The sequence below is a fragment of the Protopterus annectens genome, chromosome 5.part0 (genome assembly GCF_019279795.1).
Source record: "Protopterus annectens isolate FY-2018-M chromosome 5.part0, PAN1.0, whole genome shotgun sequence".
NCBI lineage: Eukaryota > Metazoa > Chordata > Ceratodontiformes > Protopteridae > Protopterus > Protopterus annectens.
Genome location: NC_056735.1, coordinates 1,637,807,635 through 1,637,830,821, shown reverse-complemented (window position 1 = coordinate 1,637,830,821; position 23,187 = coordinate 1,637,807,635). Strand labels below are relative to the sequence as shown.

At 39.4% G+C, this 23,187-nt stretch overlaps 1 protein-coding gene across 1 annotated transcript in view; it reads right to left on the bottom strand.

Annotated features, from left to right (window-relative positions):
- SYNJ1 (synaptojanin 1) overlaps positions 1–23,187 on the bottom strand; it is a 2,168,218-nt gene that overhangs the window by 2,037,050 nt on the left and 107,981 nt on the right. The window contains exon 4 of the mRNA XM_044071423.1: positions 1,815–2,082. Coding sequence (XP_043927358.1) covers positions 1,815–2,082 — 268 coding nt within the window. The remainder of the gene's footprint in view (positions 1–1,814; positions 2,083–23,187) is intronic.

The window sequence follows — 23,187 nt, the reverse complement described above, 5'->3', positions numbered from 1 at the left end:
ACCCTCACCATCAGAGGAAATGGGAAAAGAGTTCAAACGAGTTTGTAGAAGACCATTTTGGGACCAGGACATCCCTGGAGGTGTCATATCAGAGGACAAATGAGGAAGAAAATTGCTGCACTTGACTTTGGTGAGGAATACAAACAAGTCACAGTCAGGCTTGATCCATATATGGAACAAGCCTTACTGTGACTTCTTTGCATTCCTCACCAATGTCAAGTGCAGCAATTGTTTTCCTCATTTGTCCTCTGATATGACAAATGATGAAGAAAATTGCTGCACTTGACATTGGTGAGGAATGCAAAGAAGTCACAGTAAGGCTTGATCCATATATGGAACAACTTCCTAGTCAAACAGACTAAAAGAAAACTTGTGGGGGCATCAAAAGACAGTGGCTCAGTTTGTCTGACAGAAAAACAGCCTATTCTGTAATGGGATTCACCAATGTCTGGATTGAATGGCCCATTCTCATATCCTCAAGGCTTCTTGGCAAAAGGGTTACAAACAGGCCCCTCCCTGTTTGCTAACATACTAAATCACTGCCATACTGCTCAAGGTGTCCATCAATAACACCCTAAAGTAGACAAGTCCTGAAAACCTATCAATCTAAGGAAAACTGCCCTCATCAAAAAGATGTTGATTTCTAGGTCTGAAATGGAGGATATCCAGACATTTTGAACCAACTGTCCATTACAATCTCTCTGCCAAACTACAGAAGACATGTCTGAGTGACTAAGACCATCAGTGTGGGTAATTAGAAGGGATTCCCCAGGATAAGGCTCTCCATCTACCACTGAAGTTGCTGTCTGTAGGATTTGGATATTCTGATTTGTAGAGATTCAGGGCTTGAATTCTCACCACAGTCAACTCTTATTTCCCCTAAAAAGAATCCTGCTACTAAAGGAATTGATTTTATACAGAAAATGCACTTTACTTCTACAATGCATACATTTATGCAACATGTATGATACATGTTTACTGGTACTCAGAACTACCCACTATGCAAGTAATTAATGTAGGCTTCTCTACTAAATAGTTAATTGTATAATACACACAAACACACACAATGAAATGGGTTCCTCATAGGTAAGCACATTAACTAACAAAATAAATGCAGAGATAAATACACACACACAAACACAAACTTCAATGTTTGGCACATTTATGAAAAGTTCTGTCGCAAGTAATTTAAAACAAGAACACCACTTTGTTACATTTCTGTGTTATTATTACTGGAGCTGCATGCATTTCATAACTACTTTCCACAATACCCGACACCTGTGCTAAATTTAAACTTTTACAGAGTAGGGATGGAAAAAGCATCAAGTCAAAATAATAAATAACTAAATAAATAAATAAATAAATAAATGTGACAAGAATTTACCCGAAATTTCAGACAAATGTTTAAATACTGTGATTTTACAGTAATCTCAATACAACATTAAGGGTCACCAGTGCCCTTCACAATGAAGCATAGTTAAAGGCAATAACTCAAAAGAGTTAAAAAATAGCCAATATGCTTAACAAAAGTATCATAATGACCACCATCTATAGACATAAGGGGAAATCAGCTAAAGAAGTGACCAGTGTACAAGCTCAGAATCAGACTATAATGTTGGAGTCAACACTGGGATGGTTTTAAGAAAGTCTTACCATCAGTGTCAGCCATTTATTCTGGAATAATGCTACTTAGTAAAAAGGCCTTACCCTTGGTGCAACTCAGTTACAGCAATAATAAGATTTTACCATTTCCATCTAAGTTTCAAAAATTACAGGACAATATTTTAGACTTCACACTGTGCTTTTCAACTCACCAGAAAAAACGGTTATCTGTGGTGTGCTCCTGCATTCTGCGATGAGCATTTAGACTTAGGTCCAGACTGATCCCTGTAGCAGACCAGGCAAAATAAAAATTTCCTGAATTCAAAACTTTGCGCACTTCTGAAATACGGTCTTCATCAGAAGGATCACCTCGCAAAGACACTAGATCCGTGGAAGTGACTCTAAAAACTTCGGAGTCTTGTATCTTTCCTACTGACATGCAGCCTGTAACCAGCACCAGATAATGTAACATGTTCTCTCCTACAGACAAAACAAAAACCTTACTATCAGATTTATGAGAACATGGTATGACCTAATGAAATATATACACAAATTCTAAGAATAAGCAATTCTTTTTTTTTCTGGGACATCAGAAATGAATTTTCATTGTAAAACAACCTAAACGCATAAAGTTAATTACAAAAGAGCTTTAAACTGTCAAAATGTTTCTTCTGCTATGACAATACAACCTCAAATGAAAACATTTATTTAAACGATGGCTACTTACTGCTTACATCTAGAGTTAAGAATGCATATAGTAGCCACTATTTGGAAGCTATACAGCTTCAGCTTAAGTCTTCAGTACTCATACACTACAGTGTGTCACTGTGAAGCATTTGTAAAATGCTGTGAACATCTTCTTTCTGCTGGTAGCTAGATATTATTTTTGCTCTGAGACACTATCATCTATTTTATTAGATCCATTGTAAGCGGTTAATTCTCACCTTGTTAGCAAGCAACTCACTTAAGCACTGGCATATGCACATTTGTGCATTGCATCCTGCTGTAAAGGTCATTAGACTTCAGTCAGGGTTTCTCCCTTTGATTTAGATTAGCGTTTTTCAAGTGGTGGGGCAAGCCTCACGAGGTAGGCCCAAACAAGTCTAAAAATATTACATATTTAAAACATTAACTATTTACTAGTGCTTTTAGATGACATGATGCAGTATAAATATGTGTTTCTGACTGAAAATCAATAATGAAAGAATAACACAGTTGCCATACCTCTACATTACTTCAAGTGTGTGTTTTGGGGCAGTCAGTCTACTTCCATACAGTACATAAAAGCTTTCAATAGACAGGAGTTCATTTTTCTTTTTTTTTTTTTTTTTTTTTTTTTTTTATATCTGACAGGAGGAGGAGTTCAATTACTTTTCTGTTATTTAAGAGAAGCTCACTGTGAAAAAGTCTGAGATAAGTGAACCTACAGGGATTAAGCAGAGAACAACAGATTCTGATAAGCTAATTTGGACTCTAGTAATAAATAATTTTAACATTTGCATTTATGAGGAGAAATAGGTCAATAATTCTTAATTCCCAAGACACTAAATATAGAAGTAAATATGTGTGGGGAAACAAGAAAATTAATCAAATAGGTGGGCTTGTCATGAAACCCTTTTCTGCCATGAAATGGATCAGACGCACTCCCACACTGGATGAACAGAAATAGCTACCTACAGTTAGGTTACATTCAGTTACAGTTAATTTAGTTTGGGTTCTGTAACAATTGAAAGTACAGATTTATCAGAAGCAGGGGAAAGAATACAGAAGTAAAAATGGTTTGCATTCAGTCAGATTATACTTCTAATTCTCATAGCCCAAAATACTGACATTCACAATCTCGAGATGAGAATACCAACAACACAATCATGAATGGCTCAAGTTTCCCAGGACAAGTAAACACTTGCCCAGCATGTAGAAATATGCTATTTTTCCCCATTGTAGTGCAATCCTGGAGTGTGTATATATATACACACACACACACACACACACACACACATATATATATATATATATATATATATATATTATCAACCGGTGTGTTTGCATTTGTTGTTGGACAACCGTTTTCTTGCCCAGGGAGACTTGAGCAGTTTGTGATTATGTGTTGTCGGTATTCTCCTCTCAAAAATTTGAACATCGGTAATATGGGCTCCAGGATTTAGAAGTGGACCCCCTTGATACAGGTCCAATTAGGTTTCAATAAAAACTGAAGTTGGAGATCTTAGGAATACCATAATAAATAGTGACTGAAGGAGTATGCCAGACAGTGTCAGATGCATGGACACATTTTAACAGAATGCTACTCAACTGTTCAGTCATGATAACACAACTTACAACTACATTACCTGCATGGAGAATCACTTCATTGAAAATAACAACATATGGTTAGAACACCAAGCAGCACTTTAGCTTCATGTGCGAGGTGGAAACCTTAAATGCAAATAACAAATGGCAATTCACGACTACGGATTCATACATTGTATCTATATACATTGTATCTATATATATATATATATATATATATATATATATATATATATATATATATACATATACATACATATATATAAACTTGTACATGCAGTCTGACAGCATAATACAACAAAGTTTGCAATTAGATGCAATGTAGTGAATATGAGGAGACTTTACAATATATGCATCTTAATCATTTGTAGCACTTACCAGTGGAGCTCTCTCTCACAACCACAATATACAGACAAAGGAACCCAACTCCTGCACAGATGCCTTTTAAGTTAATATGCAATTTATGTAAACACTGTTAAAAAGCTTTAAATGCAAGCATTATGCTGCCTTCTGAAAAAGAAAGGACTAACAGAATATACCCAGTGAGCAACATAAAAATCTCTACTGCTTGATAAGTTTGAAAAACCTAATAAAAGCAATTGCCTTAAATACATTAAAAAGAAAAGTAAAGTTTTTGACTTAAGTAGATGACAAACTCCATGAGCAGCTGAAAACACTATGTACTGCTTCCCGTCAAATTACAAATGCATTATCAAACCTCTCACCCTCAATTTCCACATTTCAAAATTACATTTTTCTTACTTTAATTAAATTTACTTACTGTGTAGATATGCTCTGGAAACTAGTATACGCACAGACAAAAGACTCTTCTATGTTGCTATCCAATTACCCACAAAATAAGAACCAGTCAGACCAATCCAAAACTACAGAATTCAGATCAAAACAGGCCTACAGAGCTGTCAGAAACTGTTCAGAATTTAATAATTTGGGATGGAATCTTGTACTTGAAAGATAAAAAGGAATCGGCTAGTATCTGTAATTGTACAAGTCTATCAGACATACTGGTAAGGAAAAGGTCAGAGTGCTGCAACAAGAGAAGTTTTGGTCTGGTGCCTTCAGTAATTAGTTGAGAAAGTCTTAAGGTGTGGAAATCTCTGTAGATGAGTTTTGTGTGGACCATCCAGCTGAGATTTGGGTCATCAAGTGTTAGAATACTATGTGATTTGGTTTGTGCAGTGATTACATTTGCCTCAAGTAGTGGTAATAAGGAGGGAGAAAGCACATAGGCTACAGACATTTTTATTTTTACCTTACCTTCAAACACAATTTGTACTATGCTCTAGTTAGGATCTTTCTCAGAAGCAGACTTGATTTTAGCAACCAACGCTGGAGAGAGACTGGCATCATTTCTGATGAGTAGGGTTGTTTCTGTACCTTAGCAAAGCACCTGCTCGGTTGTCAGTAGACAGAGTGTAACTGTAGGAAAAATATGAAGATGTTTGGGAGTCATCTTTTAACCATGACTCAGCAATGACTAATAATTTAAATGGATAATGAATATACCAGCATTCTAATTGTAGCCACTTGTTGTTGATATAATTGAATATACGAATATTTGTAGTAAGGATATGATTAAATTGTTAGGGATGCGAAGGAATTGAGGGGCCAAGATTAACTTGAACAGTCCCAGACTACAGTAATACTAGGGTTATAAGAATGAGTAGAAATGGAATTAGCTTTTGAAAGAATGGCCAAGGTGATGTTTAGACAGAAGGTTTATGGTGAAAAGAAAGTTTGTTTATTCATTGGGATGTCTGCTTCAATACATGAGAACAATTATGGTTAAGGAATATGATGAATTGAAAGTTGTAAAAGGATTTGGTAAGAAATGTTAGTACAAAGGAAGACCAAGATAGGCAGGAGTTAGTAGGGATATGACGCAAGAGGTAGCTCTGAGGAATAAACAACTGCTGTTTGAGGTAAAATATTAGAAATGTTTGTGATACTATAATATAGTAATAAACATATAGGGTTCGGAACCTGTGGTGAGTGATAATTACTAGCCTGTAAGGCAGATTGTTATAGAAAGATTTGTACACTGACACCGATGCTACTATACTGCCTGAGTAGATGTGTGCAACAGAAGAATTGTTTCGTAAACAGAATGGTTGCATGGAGTGTACTGTGCAAGTAAGGTGGAGACTGTAGAGAATAAAGAAAATGATTTTGGAGGTAGGCTGGGAATGGGGGAGAGTAGAGGAGCAACCTGTAGCAAGACAAAGTGAAGCAGGCTCGTACTAGGGTAGAATGCAGACGATCAATGAACTTGAAGGCTAGAGAGGTAAAAATCTAAACAGCATTCACAGCGTGGGTAGCATATTTAATGAAGTAAAACAATCAGCAGATAAGTAAAGGAACAAGGATAGGTGAGCAAATACAAGGAAAAAAATCAACTGTGAAGATGATACTACAAGAAAAATTTAACAACTGTCCATTACAGTGGCATAGATGGATAAAGCTCTGACTATGACCTAATTGACCTGGGTTCAATTTGCAGCTGTGACAACTAAAGGAGTGGCAGGAAAGGATGGGTGTTTCTAAGGGAGGGAGAGCAGGCCCAGAGCCATCTCATGCAGTGATCTCTGGCAGACAATGGAACTGTTGTTAGGGGTAGCATGATCTATAAAGAGGAATAGGGTGGGAACATGACTGAGCTTCCAGTGAGGTGAGGCCTAAGACTGTTAAGCCACACTGCACACTCATCACCTGATCATTACAAAGTTTTCATGAGGGAGGGAAGGGAAAAAAAGGGTAGGTCCTATAAAGTATAAACCCCTCCAGCTAAACGACTGACAGCATAACCTCACCCATGGATGTGCCTAGGATCCTTGCTAGCTCAGACTTCAAATTTCAGCACTGGACTGTGGGTGACAGGGGTGCGGGCAGAGCCAGTAAGGGATGTGGTTACTGGGACAGCTGTCAGAGTAACAGAAAGGGAGAAAAAAGAACTTAAATAAAGAAAAGCTGAAGAAGGGCAGAGAGAACTGCTGATGGGCTGAAACTAGTAGACAGAGGTAAAAGTTTAGAGTTTATGGTTAATGCAGCCTTAATTAAGACATTAAAGTAACCTAGGAGCTTAATGAAAAACAATATGCCACTGTTAAAGATAAAAAGGGCTTTGTGCCTTATACTTAGCATAGTGGGTGGGCTCTAGAAGAACAGATTCACAAGATGGAGCAGAGCTCCTCCTTAATCCAATTCAAGTGTATCTTGCACATCTGGATGGGGGATAGGAAATTCATCCCTGGTTTGGCACCTACATCTGTAATGGACACAGACAGCCTATAAACGGTTAATCTCCCAGGCCCCATGCTTGTAAATGTTTCATCTTCCAGGTCCCTGCTTGTAAATATTTCATCTCCCAAGCCCCTGCTTACACTTATCAGGGGTACCAAAACGTGACTAAGATTTGGGATGCATAGCTAGGCTTAAAAAGGCTCTTGTGGTGGTTAGCCTAGTAAACATCTATGAACATATGAACCTCACAGTAAAGGCAAATAGTCAACCATGCAGGTTGACAGGAGGGTCTGTACTTGTGTGGAAACCTTTGCAGACCTACTACTTAAAAGATTAAAATAGTAGTTATGGTAACAGCCTAACCTGTTGCCCCATGAAATGGGATAGAAAATATGAAATACCGAAACAGAGCAATAAGAAAAACTACAAACGTAACTAATTACTTAGCAATGAGTTTTTATGGGTTTTAAAGCACTGAATTCATTGGCATGCTAGGTTGTTAAAGCATTACGATAGGAAAAATTATATTTTGTTTGGTATAGGGTGAGGGTACTTTTCCGTTATCGGGGCAACACTGAAAGTGAGGATATTTTTCCCCTCTGCAGCACCTGCCGCTGCCATTGTTGTCATTCATGCCTGAAATTATTATAGGATGCAAGTGGCAGCATTACGTGTCATTTAGTCAAAGGTAACCCAAATCATCTAAGAAAAGAAACTGATGTCCTCAAGGTGATGATTTTGTCGCGGGGCTTCACCGGTAGTGCGACCGCACAGCCGTTAGCCCGGAAACAGCTTTCCTTGAAAACAATTAAAGTTAATGTACTTTGCACTGCTTCCCCAAGGAAGTGTAACATTTCTGATAGGCCAAATGCCATTCGGAAAAAAAAGCAAGTTAGAATGGTGCACACACTAAACACCGGGCATGCTTTATGTCTCCAGAGACAGCAGCTAAATGTTGCTGCTTCTGAAATAGTTTTTCTCCCTTGCTACATGCTCCGCATTTGCTGAAAAGAAGCTTTTCGACTTGGGCCGTTAGGGTGAATAACCCCTTTCCCCTTCAACAAGCAGTTTCATTGGAAGAAAGAAGTCATCTATACAAGAATTGGGAAGGCTACAGCCCGTAAACAAATTACCTGCCAGGATGGACGTTGCATAGCATGTCAAATTATAATCTGCCTTCGGTGTACACAAGCTTCTTTTTTCCGAAACCCATTTGGGCTATCAGGAATGTTACACTTCCTTAGGGAAGCAGTGCAAAGTACACTGACTTACGTTGTTTTCAAGAAAGCTGTTTCCAGGCTAATGGCTGTGCGGTCGCATTAGCAGTGCTGCCCCGATAACGGAAAAGTACCAGGGTGAGTAAATCAGAATAGTGAGAAAGGATTTGAGCAGTGCTGCTATAAATAAGAGCAAATAAATACAAAAAAATGCAAATATACTAACTGTAAGCTTAGTTGAACAGAATAAATCAAAATGCAGCCTTCAGTGATTATAAGGATGGAGACAATGGCAGCAAAAAGGTACAGTATTAAAGTCATGAGCAGCTTTTTAATGGTGCACAAACAATGGTTCAATAAAATGTAAATCTTGTGAATACCGTGTAGTGCATCAAATTTTAGAAATAAAACCAACACTGCTTAATTTCTTAAAAATTCAGTACTACCAGGAAAATAGAATTCAGTCATTTAGCTAGTTGTTTTTCATTTACAAAACAGCTGCAAGAAGAGGATCCAAGTTAGAATACACAGGAAAAGATATGTAAGTAAATTGCACGACTTGTTTGCTAAACTTGTGCACAGTCTAGAAATCAACTGCCTACAGTACTGCAACTGAAATGAAGACCAATGAAATCGGTACTGCACCTTACATGGGAAGCTTATATAACGATCAGTTAAGGGCTTTGTCGCCGAGGTAAAGCACATGTGCTGAACATCACAACAACTCTTACTTTCCTACTTTCATAAATTTACATTTAAAATAAAAAGAGAAAAATGTGAGTAGTGAAATATAGTAGACAAAAATGCAAAGCAGAAGTAAAGCACTAAAATCAATTTTACACTTTAGCCAAAATTTAAGCAGTATCCTTATAAAGGGTAACTGATTCAAGGGAACATTGACAGGAAAACGACTCAAGTTACAGAACAGAAAAAACAAGTAGAATTCAGCTGCCTATAACAAATAACTGCTTACTTATATTTCACAAATAATTACCACAAACAGATTAAATTCACCCAGAATAAAGCCAGCCTGACTAATGGAAGAGGAATGAGTGAGAAAGAGAATGAGGAATACAAGTAAACTCAGGGGAGGAGCTGTGTACGCAACAGCAAATTTTAAGAGCAGCAGAATGAACAATGATGGAGAGGAAAGTGAACAGTGGAACAAGAGAAATTCAGTGGAGAGAGGGCAAAATCCCTAACAATGATGTAATGCAGAAAGAGTCTGCTATCACAGACCAATATGGTAATGAAAAAGGAACTAACTACAGTAAATGGAAACGTAATGTATAATATGTATTAAAGGAAAACGCCATCTTGGAACTCAAAAAAAGATTATTTTCTTTCATTGTATCTTTCTTTTTCTGAAATATTTAGGTACTTACAAAATGTTAATGTTTTTTTCCGCAAAATAACTAACACTAGGCCTGACATTAAACATGATCTTGTTTTAGTTCTTTCTTGCTCCTTTCTCAGAATCCAGTTCAAGTCCAAACAAACTGAGTCATGCTAGATATAAGAAAGTTACCTCATCTTGCTAAGTCATAAAGATACAATGACAGCAGTGAGATTCACAGGTATCTTACACACCTTATGTAGCAGAAGTACTTGCATTTTATTTCTGAATGACCATCATATACATTTCTCTGAATCTGTTATAAGCCATTCAGAGCAATTTTACAGAACCACTCAAAGAAAGCAGATAAATTCCATGCTTTTGTAAGGACTGTCATTTGGTAGCCCCTCTGCTATGAGCACTACAGACCTTCCCCATATTCATCCTGAGCTGTCAAAGCTAACACAGCAATCCAAGATCAGTTAATCAATACTTCAACAAACTCTGCTACTCACCAGTACCTGCAGCAGTACGCAGGTTATCTTGTTTTTGTTATTATGAATGCTAGAGAAATGTGCTATATATGTGTAAAATAATTTTTGACTGCTATTTATTTTACAAGCTCAGTAAAAAAAGCACAACTATATGTTCTTTTGCGCCAGGTACTGACCCTGAAGTGTGACAAGTGGCACCATTCCATCCTTTACTAAAATAATAAATCCTACTCTACCTAAACTCGAGCTCAAATTCAGAACTATAGTATTAACAAATAATTCAATCCTTGTGACCAGTATATATAATCATCTAAGCAGCATAGATTTTATCTGGCATCTTCCTCACTGCCAACATAATTTACACAAACACTGACAGGATTTGATAACAGGTGCTATCTTTTTGACCTAAAAACACCTTTCACAAATATGACCATGTGAGTCTATTTAAAGAACGGTAAAAAAAGCGTAAACTGTAATGCTTTATGGAAAACTCTTCTTAAAACACCCACGAAACATGGAGGTCTAATGGATCCACCTAGTGATACCATTAACATGCCAGAAGGATGCAGCTACATTGCTACTGTGTCAAGCACCAATTAGGCTTAATTGCAATGCATAGAGAACCATAAAATCAATCAATTGCCAACCTGTTAAATTAACTGTCTGGCAAAAAATAACTGACATAGTTTGTTGACAAATCATTAATTTAATGGGGTAGGCAACTACCTAACTACTTTATTATTCTTTATATTATTAAATTTAAGACTAATCATTTTTAACATGAACAAATATTAAATAATTCATCAAATATATTTGCGATGAAATTGTAAGTTAATATGCATCTTGTGTAGAATAATCATGAGATGCATTTTTCTCTAACACATATGATCTACTTAATGTCATTAATGTTTGGAAGAACATTAGGAAAGGAAAGAGTTAACTGTATGCAAAAGAAAATGTTCTTAACAGTATATTTATATAATATGACATACTGTGCAGCTAAAACCATTAACATTACAAGACTGATGTAGTTTGACTATTTTGCTAACAATGTACTAGCATCCACATTTGGGAATATGGGTATAATTTTTTTTTGATGGTCATTTTTACTATGAGCTTGCATTGGAGGAGAAAGTGTCAGGAAAAAGATATTTAACAGATTTTTACCTTTTATTCGTACACTGGGTGGGGGGGGGGGTGCTACTACCTAGCTCCTCAAAAGTAGATAACAGAAACTTATAAATACTACCCCTCTGCTGATCTCTGATTTAAGAAAGTAATCTAAAAAAAGTCAACTCTCTAACATACCTCAGAATTTGGATGGAGACCTACCTTAATTTCCATCTCCATCTTGGTAATGCATACATAAAGATTAGCTTACTTTTGTTCTGGGTTAAGAAAACTCTCCATTTCTTTCCAGATCCACTGCAACGGCTATTGATAAGTGCATCTTGCTTGCTCAACTACACTTAACATCTGTTGTCATTAAACACTTTCCAAGAAGGAAACACCATTGTCTCAGTGTGAAAAGCCAGATGGTTACCTGAATCCTAGAGAATTGCCATTCTGCTAGGCAGTCTGTTATACAAGCTTACTTAGGAACATTTTTCTTTGTTCATGCAAATATCCCACAGAGATCTGTACAGTCAAGTGATGTCTCCAAGCTTTTCTGAAGTTGCATCCTACTGGTGCCTCTAGGTGGCAGTTATTGTTTCCTCATATTTGCATTAATTCCAAAACCACGGTGGATACAAGGTATCAAAATATTTCATCTTAAAGCTTGTGCAATGGCAAACACAGCTGTATTGATATTTGACTTTTATCTAGTGTAGGAAACAGTATTAACGTATTTTCATATTTTTAAACAATCAAATGACAGACAAAACTGCTTAGCCTTATAGGAAAGCTCACATTTATAGGAAGAAAATGCTGCTTGGCAGTATGTGTTGCTTGAATGGTTACTGAGATATTGTAAGCTATTTGTCCACCATTATGTAATTCATATTTACTGTGGTTAAGTTTAAGACCTAGATTGATTGCATGCAGCCATTGTATAGGTTCTCTTACGCTGAACGATTTATAGTTTTTAGTAGTACTTACGGTTTTAGAGATGTGACTATTGTTTTGAACTGTGGGGCAGCAAGTTCTTTTTAAAGGCTCCCACTGGGACTAAGAGTACAAACTCAAAGGACCTCCAGTGGAAATGTAGCAAACATGTTCTCTTCTTTCTCTCTCAGAAATCTTGATGTGTTATCAGTACCTGCGGAACCTTTCAAAAGGAATTTGTATCAAGCAGATATTTCCAGACTCCTGCCATTGTATTGTCTGCACAGTATTCTGCACTGCGTTTTGTGTACTTCAGGGCCAAGACTGAAATTGGTCCACTGTGTTCAGTTCTCTGTTCAGGTTAACACATTTAAATAATTGCATTTCCTGTTGCTTCTTTGCTGCCATAGTTTGGAGTCTGTCCCATTTTTGCAGCAAAATCATATTTCATAATATTTGATTCTTCTAGTAGGTTCATAGATTACTAGTACAAGGCTAACTGTCCTTGCGTCTGTAAGGTAAACACCTTAACCATTATGCTAACCTCCCACTAGTTTTAATAAGGTATGCTTTACATGTTCCCAAAGATATGCTGTAGGTGGATTGGACACTAAATTTGCCCTAGGCGTGAGTGCGTGCATGTGTGTGCCTTCTGTGGAAGGTTGGGCGCCGGGCTGGCAACTCGACACCGTAAAACTCCACTGCCGATCATGAGCGGACAGGTGATCCACTGTGGTGACCCCTAACTGGGAAAAGCCGAAAGAAGAAGAAGAAGATTAAATTTAAGACTAATTAATGTTTTCCTGAACAATGACGTAACTACATCCTACTGACATGAAAATATTTATTGTAAGATGATAGGAAGGAGAATCCATTACACTTTCATGTTCAGCAGGAATTAAAATTTTTTTTTACTTGCAACTTTTAAAAAGCAGCTTAATTTTTATACAAAAAAGTGTGTGTGTGTGTGTGTGTGTGTGTGTGTGCGTGTGTGTGTGTGTGTGTGTGTGTGTCTGTGTGCGTTTGCGCATGTGCGTGAGTGTGTGTGTGTGTGTGTGTGCGCGCATCTTTGCATGCAAACTTTTTGGATGAAAAAGGTACCCCTTGTAGTTGCTCGGGGAGGGCTGTGGATAATCAAATCATAGTAGCCTTGAGAAAGGGGGCATCTATTAGGAGCCTTTTTCAAGGCTGTATTGCCGTTCCCGTTCTGTAGAGCCTTTTTCAAGGCTTCTTCCAGGGAGGACTCCTCCTAGCTGCATTACAGAGGTAATTGTGTTGGCATTTTTCCTCCTCTCACCAGGAGCTCTTTACCCCACTCCTCACAGATTACCTTACTTGGCTTTGTTTTTAGATTCTGGAAATAGTACAGGCTACGGATTAAAGTAAACTCTGAAACCCCTTTAGGCATAAAAGGAGGACTAGATCTCAAAGATATCCTGTCCTTATGGAAAATTAGATAGGGATGACTCACAATAAGAGTTTGTAACTTGCAAACTCTTCTTGCAGATGACAGAGCAATGAGCAGTTCAGTTTTCCACTTTAAGAACCTCAGATCAGGTGGATGACCTGGTTCAAACTGAAGTGTCAACTTTTCAAGCACAAAATTAAGATCCCAAGGAGGAAGCACCTATTTTCTATGTGGGCACATATGTAACCCCCCACCACCACCACCACCAAGGACAAGCAAGCAGAAATGGCTGAAACATGAATCTTGAAAATAAGAAAGAGATCGGAGATTAACAATTCACATAATCAAGAATCAAAGGCAATTGTGCCTTGAAAAGGTCCTGGTTCTTAGAATGCCATCAACTGGAAAACCTTTTCAATTTACACATACATGATTTTCTACTAGCACTTTGTTTTCATCTCCTTTAATACCCTGCTACATGTCCAGAAAAAAAGGTGCCTAAAGGTATCAAAACTATCATCCATGCATTCAACTGAAGTGTTTTCAGATTGGGGTGTACCAACAGCTCCTGTCTTTTGTAAGTAAATCCAGTCTGTGGAAAAGCTTGTGGTAACAGCCCTTGACAAATTTCAGAAGCAGAGAAACACACTGTTGTCTATGCCAAAAAGGAGTCAACAGCACAATAATTAGAGTCATGCTGGATCTGTTCATGAACCCTGGGTATCCGAGAAAAGGCACACAGGAACATTCCAGTCCATGAGAATGAGAAATCATCTACTTTTCATGTCTGTTTGCAAGGAATCCTGCAACAAAATGTTTTAACTTTGTTTTGAATGGAGGCAAACAGATCTGATATTCTCCACAGCTGAGTCAATTTCTGGAAGACCCTAGGGTGTAATTTCCATTCATGATGCCCTGCTCTGCTTGTCTACTACATGATTTTGCTCTGATTGAATGTATGAAGCCTGAACAGTCAGATTAAACTGGGTTGCTACCTCCCAGGCAATCACAGCAAGTCTCCAGACTGCTTTTAAAGCACTGATAACTGCGAACAACTCTAATATTTATGTGCATTTATCTGTCCTTGGGAATTCCACAAACCCTGACTTTCACCCCTTTTGAAACTGCTCCCTAAGCAAAGTCAGAAGCATCTGTTGTAACAGAATGGGAGGGAGACTAAAGGCAGGATTGAGACATAAACAGTCTACCCAACAAAGTAACACCCTTCTGGCAACTCCCAGAACTAGAACTGGCCACTGAAAAGACAAGGGGTGAGGATGCGGAGGTAAAACTGATCAGAGGTGCCAGTGAATTCTCATGTGAAGTCTGGCTAAGAAAATCATTAAAATTACAGAAACCAGAATCCTGTGAAATTCCCTGGCAGACACCTGAGATTGCCTGAAGTCCACCAAGATTTCCCTACATTACTTTACTTTGTCCTATGGAAAAAAAACTCTTATGGATGAATATAGAAGATATCCAGGGGAAAAATAGTGACTGAGAAGGCATGACTGATGATTTCTGCAATTTCTATTGAAACCCCAGACCAAGCAGAGTTTAGGGATCCATATCAGGGAATCCTGACAACTGTAAAAAGTGGCTGCAATATAAGACAATTGTTCAAATATGGAAAAATGTGAATACTTTGAAGCCTGCAGTGAGCAACAAGTGGAACCAGACACTACGTAAACACCCTTACAGCAATGGAGAGACCAAAGGGTAACTAGAACTGATAATGACAGAAGAGAGAAACAGAAAATCTTAAAAACTTCTGAATTCCATGCAAACTGGAATATGATTATAAGCATCATTTAGGTTCAGTTTTACCATAAAGCTGCATGAGCGTATAAGAGGTAACAGGGTTGGAAAGGATAATATTTCAAATGTTGGTACTTACCAAAAAGACTGAGAGAAGAAAGGAGAAGTCTAAGACAGGTCTCTACATTCACTCTTTCTTTGGTACCAGAAAAATCTTGGAATAAAAAATTATTGCTCGTCTATGAGCTGAGGGCACGTTTCATCACTCCCTAAGCCAACATATGCTCTAAAATAAGTACGTCTAGTTTGCAGGATGAGGTAGAATCCCCTGAAAAGGAGGGAAATTGTAAGTCCCAGAACCCACTTGGCTGAAATAGTCTGATACCACTGTGAAAGATGGAGGCATAAACTGAGAGATACTTGAAGGACTGCCAGGCTGGGAAAGAGGAAGGAATAGAAAAAGCAAAAAGCAAACAGTCATTCCAACTTTATGGACTGTTCTTGGTTCTGGAAAGCTTTCCCCATTTCCTTTGAGTGTCCTCCACTGTTTGAAATTTTGCTTCTTTGGACTTTGTGGAGACTTCTTACTCTCTTTCCCAGAAAAGGATCCTGTAAAGGAATGAGAGTTTTTACTGACTTTTGATAAGAAGGGTTGAAAAATCTCAGTGACCTCTTCAATCAGTTTCTCTCTCTCAGTTTTTAAGGACTCAGTAGCAGAGGGTCCAAAAATACATCTTTGTCTAGGAAGAGTTCAAATTTTCAGCTTTAATATCTTCTGGTAGGTTTTGAGAACATAACCAAGCAAATCTAAAGACATAGCAGTTTTCTGGTAACTAAATACCATGTTGCATTTACTAGAACAGTGTAGAATTTAAAGACAGCTAGTGCAAATTTTCTTAAGGCTAAAAGGTAATGTTTTCTAAAACATACAAGTTGTTTTTCACATCTGGGAGGGGAATAAAGATAAAACAAAAAAGACAGCAGCAATTAGTATAAATAGGAGCATAGGCTGTGACATCGATCTTAGCAAGGATAACCTTAATTTTAGGCTAGCGTTTGCTTGTGTGGGCAGCTGTCAATTTAGGACAACTGATCCTATCAGGAGGTTAAACTTCATTATTTGAAGACTTACATAGTTTTGTCTGTTTGTTTTAAGTGATTATGTTATGGGGCGTTTGTTTTTTGTTTAAGGGTTTTCATTAAAACAAAAAGACTTGGAAAATGTGACACAGATTCAACTGAAGATGACAAGAAACAACTGTATAAAAGATCAACCTGCTAAACATTATTTGGTGCATGTAACATAAAAGTTGGAAATAGACATTTAAAAAAGCTGTCATATGTAACAGGTGGGAATAATAATTTCCTATCATAATGGCTACACAAAACATATTATTTTGGAACGTGAATGATCTCACAGGTATAGACAAAAAGAAAAGAGGACTGAATTATATTAAGAAATGCAGAGTGCAAATAGCAATGCTACAGGAGATACACTTGGAAAGAAATGGGCATATGAATTTCATAAAGAAAGAATTTCAGGAGGGATAGTCAGCAAAATATCAGAGAGAAAGGAAAATGGAAGTAATTATACTAATTGCTACTGGAGCTCCAATAGTGATAGAAGAGTAAAAAGATAATGCTAGATTTGTGGTATTAAGGGGCTACTGGCAAAGGAGGAGGATTACGCTGGTATGCATTCACATTCCACCTAAAACTGCTATTATGGAGCGCAAGAAATTTGGGGGAGAAATAATCAATGCTCAGCAGAGAATATTACTTATAGGTGGTGACTGGAAAGTACAGTTGTGTACACTTACCATAAATGTAGATGTTCAAGTGTCTTCACTGTTGCAGTCATCACTGTAGGGTTCTTCCTGTCAGCAGGCAGCCCTCGGTCGGCCAGAATCCTAAAGTCTGGGTCCGGCGTCGGCTGTGTACTCACCCTCCCTGACGTCAGAGTGCCAGGGGTACAAAGCTCCCAGCCGACGCCATGTTCTCCAGTTTTTCTTGCCCCAGATGTCAGGTGCCCAAAAGTGAAGGCTAAAAGTAAAACAAAAATGCAACATACAACAAACCCCATACCCTGTAGCAAATACACCTTAGAGGAGGGGTGAAGTAGGGAACCACACCAATAAAAGTATAAGAGGGGACAGGAGGGTGGGAAACCCAGACTGCAACAGTGAAGACACTTGAATATCTACATTTATGGTAAGTGTACACAACTGTACTATGTTCATCGTGTTTCGCTGTTGCAGTCATCACTGTAGGGTTGAATCCCAAAGCTGAGATAAAGGGTGGTGGTTATTGAGTAGAACGGGTGGCTAAAAGGCCTTGCAAGACTGCAGAAGCAAAGCCTGCCCTAGACTTAGAATAAAGAGGGAGATTATAGTGCTTAGAGAAAGTATGCACTGAACTCCAAGTTGCAGCTTCCAAAATATCTTTGGTAGGTACTCCCCTGAGAAAGGCAGCTGAAGTAGCTCTGGTAGAGCAAGTTCTAATTTTTCCTGGGATTTGCTTTCCATGATGAGAGTAACAAAATCTGATTCCATGAGCAATCCATTTAGAAATGGTCTGTTTTGAAATAGCTTTGCCTTGGGAATTTGCTGCATAAGAAACAAACAGTTGTTCTGTTTTCCTGATATCCTTGGTTCTGTCCAGGTAAAAGCGAAGCTGCCTGTGCACGTACAAAGAATGCAAGATCCTCTCCCCCTTATTTTGTGGATTAGGGAAAAAAGTTGGCAGGTGAATAATTTGGTATGAAAGTAGGGTTAGTAAACCCCGTCTTAATGAAAAATAATGTAAGGTTTCACAGCCATGAGCGCTTGTAGCTCCGAGACTCTCCTGGCTGAAGTTAAAGCCAATAGGATAACAGTCTTCCATGATAAATACTTTATATCAGATGTGGCAGCAGGCTCAAAAGGAGGCAGAGTAAGTTTTTCCAGGACATAATTGACATAATTGAGGTCCCAGGCAGGAATGGGTGGTGTCCTAGGGGGCCTTAAATTCTTTGCTCCTCTGAGATATTGTTTCAGAAGTGGATGTGAAAAAATTGGAGGATCTGTATTATAATGTGCAGAGATAGCTGAGGCATGTAATTTTATGGAGGAAAAAGATAAACCCTTATGCAACATATCTGTTAGGTAATGTAGAATCAATGAAATATTTGGAATGTGAGGATCTGATTCCTGAGCATGCATCCAGGTGCAAAATCTCTTCCATTTACCTTCATAAGATTTCCTAGTGCTAGGCCTTCTGGCTTCTAAGATAACATCCATGACCGGTTTGGAAAGGGTAGGATTAAACATAGACCCTGAATACGCCAGGCTGCCAGGCTGAGAGTTTTGATATGAGAGTGCAGGACCTGGCCCTGATGTTGGGACAAAAGATTTGGAATCTGAGGTAGAATCCAAGGAGGTTCCTGGGATAGATTTATCAGTGTTGAGTACCAAAATTGTCGAGGCCAATTCGGGGCTAGTAAGATCAGCTTTGGTTGGTCCTGTTTTATTTTTAATAACACCCTTGGTAGAAGAGGTAGTGGTGGAAAGGCATACCCAGAGAGGTTCCTCCAACTGAATGAGAGAGCATCCACTTTCCATGCTAGCTTGTGATATGTCCTTGTGCAAAAAGTCTGTAACTGGTAGTTGTGGGGAGATGCAACTAGATCTATGTCCGGGCAGCCCCAGGCTTCTGTAATCATCTTGAATATTTGGGTGTCTAGCATCCACTCATGTGGGTCTGACAGGTTCCTGCTCAGGCTGTCTGCCAGAGTGTTTTGTTTCCCTGGCAGGAATTGAGCTTGTAGGTCCACTTTGCAAGCTAGTGCTGTGTTCCATAGAGTCATGGCTAGTCTGCAAAGGGGGTAGGAGTGTGAACCCCCTTGCTTGTTTATGTACCACATAACTGTGGTGTTGTCTGTCCGTATAAGTAGCTGCCCTAGCTGTAAAAGATCTCTGAAAGCCAAGAGGGCATTCTGCACAGCTAACATCTATTTTGAATTGATATGTAGATGCTTCTGATCCTCTGTCCAAAAACCTTGCAGGCCTTTCCCCTGCAAGTGGGCTCCCCATGCATAATCTGAGGCATCTGTGGTTATCACTTGGTAGGCTGGAGGTAGACTGAAGGCTTTCCCTTTGTTTTGAAGACATGCCATGGCCCACCAATGGAATTCCTTTTGCAGGCAAGGCAAGACAGTAATCACTGTTTCCAGACTGTGACAATGCTGGGACCATACGCTTTTCAGGTACCATTGTATCTTCCTCATATGCAGTCTTGCATATGGTATGAGTAGGATGCAGGAAGCCATGTAACCCAAAACCTGCAGGAATTTCCTTGCAGTTATCTGAGACATTAATGCCAGGCTTTTGAAAGCTGAAGCCAACTGTAGTTGTTTTTCTGACGTCAGGAATGCCATCTGGGTTGCTGTGTTTAAAAGAGCACCCAGGAAAGTTATATGTTGAGTGGGTGTCAAATTTGACTTTTTTACGTTCACAGTGAATCCCAGGTACTTGAGTACATTCTGAACAAATTCCAGGTGCTGGAGTAAAATGTCCTTGCTGTCTGCTTGAATAAGGCAGTCGTCCAGATAAGGGTAAATTTGAATTCCCTTGAGTCTGCAGTAAGCTATTACTGGTGCCAGGCACTTGGTAAAGACCCTGGGCGCAGTAGACAAGCCAAAGGGCAGCGCAGAGAATTGGTAATGTTTCGAGCCTGCCTTGAACCTGGGGTATCTTCTGCAATCCTGTCTGATAGGAATGTGAAGGTAAGCCTCCTTTAAATCCAATGTCACCATCCATGCATTTTTGCTCAACATTGGCAGGAGCTGCTGCAGAGTAAGCATCTTGAACTTTGGTATCTCCAGGAAAGTATTTAAGACTGACAGATCCAGGATGGGTCTCCAAGTATTTTGCTTTCTGGGAACTAGAAAGAGTCTTGAATAAAAGCCTTGTCCCGTCTCTGAATTTGGAACCAGTTCTATGGCCCTCATAGCCATGAGGGACCTCACCTGTTTTAATGCCTCTGCCCATTGAGTTTTTGGTAGGTCTGGCCATCCCTTTGGTTTTGGTAAGGTGTGAAAGTGGAATTTGTAACCTCTTAAAACTACATCCAGAACCCACTTATCTTGGGTTATGCAAGTCCAATTTCGGTGAAAAAGAGAAAGTTTTCCTCCCAGAGGAGCTTCCAGGAGAGAGGTTCCTGGAGCCATGCAGGGGGAGTCATTGGGCCTGTTTTCTGTAAGGTTGAGACCTATCTTCTTCACCCCTGGGGGTGGAAGCACTCCACTGTCTAGGTCTATAAGAGGTCTGTGCTTGGGCCCTCCCTCTGGGGCGCTTATATCTACCCCTCTGAGACCTGTCCGAGTTGGGAAAGGACCAATTTTTAGCTGGCCGACTTCTGCTAAATCTAGGAGGCTGAACTTGTAAGAAATCCTTAACCGTTTGCATGGATTTTGCCTTATCCTCCATTTTCTTTATAACCTCTTCAGCCTTAGACCCAAACAAAACATTATGTTGAACAGGAGCATCCAGTAACTTTGCTTTCACTTGATCAGGCAAATTTTGTTCCTTTAACCAAGCATGCCTTCTAATGACCGTGCCAGTGGCAGCCGCCCTGCAACAGGCCTCCAAAGCATCAAAACCACAGTGTAAGGTATGTTTTCCCACCTGCTCAGTAGCATGCATCAAATCATGTAATTCCTTATTGTCTGCACATGCAGAAATGGTACCCAGTTTTTGTTTCATAACAGACAAAAGGTATTGCTGATATTTCAACATATGAAATTGACAATTTAAAGCCCTAATAGATAAAGTAGCAGAAGTGTACACTTTTTTGCCCCATCTCTCCAAAGCTCTAGAATCCTTACCTGACGGAACAGGGTTCTTAGCAGTGGCGGCCTTAACACCCTTAGGACCCTGGGAAATGGTTTCTGGATCAGCAGTAGGATTTTTATAAAGAAACTGGTGGGAGTCAGGGACTCTGTAATATCTATCAGGCTTAGCAGGGGCCGGAGGAAAGGAGTCAGGAGTTAAATTAGACTCAGAAAAGACATCATCCACAATATCCAAAATAGGAGGAATAGCCAGGGGTCTGTGTTGGGGAAGAAGAAGGAAATCCCTAAGCCTTCTCTTAGATTCAGAGTACTCCTGTCCTTCCCAGTGAAAATGTTCCCTCATGTCATGTAAAGTTTCCCCAAAAGAATAAACCTCAGGAGGAGAAGCTGAAGGAATGGATTCCTCAGCATCAGAATCCTCATAAGGAGGGAAAATATAATCCTGTTCAGAGGAAGACACTGAAGAGATAGAAGCCTGATCAGAGGATTCATAATCCAATTCTTGTCTTGGCCTTTTGTCAGGAGGGGGATGTGAACCCCTAATCATAGTTAGCAAGTCCTCCGCCATTTTAAGCATTTGTTTTTGAGATTTAGGTCCCGGATCAGAGGAGGCCTGGGCTTGAGTCTTTGTTTTAGAAGCAGTCTTTGCCTTTGTCTTTGCCTTCACCTGAAGCTGTGTAGGCCTGAAAACCACCACGGAAGCCGGTACCTGCACAGCGGCTCCGGACCCATCTGAGGGAGCATTATCTGAAGGTCCTGCACCTGGAGTATTCGAAGGCCTAGTTGGCTCCTCGTGGGAGTCCGTTTCGGCAAGCGTTTCTGTAATGGCCAACGACAGGGGCTGCGAAAGCGCCTCACTGACGGCCGAACCAGCAGCTGGCTCTGAATGTAAACTGTCATCTGATTTGGACCTCGGAGACCTATTCTTATCCTTGCGCCTTTTATGAACTCAGGTAGTCAGAAGCATGTCCAACGACATGTTATAATTAAATCGCCTCCCAAAGTAATGAAAGGCAAAATCGTATCTCCATTTAATAGTACGCTGATTAAATCTAGCACAAAACCGACAACTAGCTATGTCGTGGTCAGGGCCTAGACAAGGAATATAGTAAGAGTGAAAATCCTTACGAGGTATTTGCTTCCCACACGAAATACAATTATTAACTTTTTCTGACATCGGTCTGGAGCAAGAAAAAAGTTTCCCCAACGGGGTACTTAGCTTTGAAAAGAAGAATGTCTTCGGTATGAAGCACCAAAAATAACAGGAGTCAGTCGACCGGCACTTGCGAACTGCTTCCACTGCGCGGCAAGAAAGACTGGAGAACATGGCGTAGGCTGGGAGCTTTGTACCCCTGGCGCTCTGACGTCAGGGAGGGTGAGTACACAGCCGACGCCGGACCCAGACTTTGGGATTCTGGCCGAACGAGGGCTGCCTGCCGGCAGGAAGAACCCTACAGTGATGACTGCAACAGTGAAACACGATGAACATCTTGATTTGCAACAGTGAGGATGTATCTGGGGGACCTAGAAGGGAAAATATAACAAAAAGGGGGTGGGATTTCAGAGGAATTTTATGGAAATATTTGTTTTTTTAGATGCAACTTCAATAGTAGGAACTCTGACAGAATTTATATATTATTCCCCAAGGAACAATAACTGGGCTAGACTAAACAGAAATTATATTTTGCAGTAACGTGCATTTAATTGAAAGCTTCGACACACATCCAATAACTACTTTGGATCATGCACCAATAACAGCCAAGATAAAAATACAGGGTAATGAAGTACAAATGAGACACACTGCCACTTCCACACCTACATGTTAAAAACAGAAGAATTTAAAGAATGGGTAGTAGAAATTGTTCAAGAGTAATTTGGGAAGACAGAAATGTCTTCGGAAGTTATACCTAGTGAATGGGATAAAGTAAAAA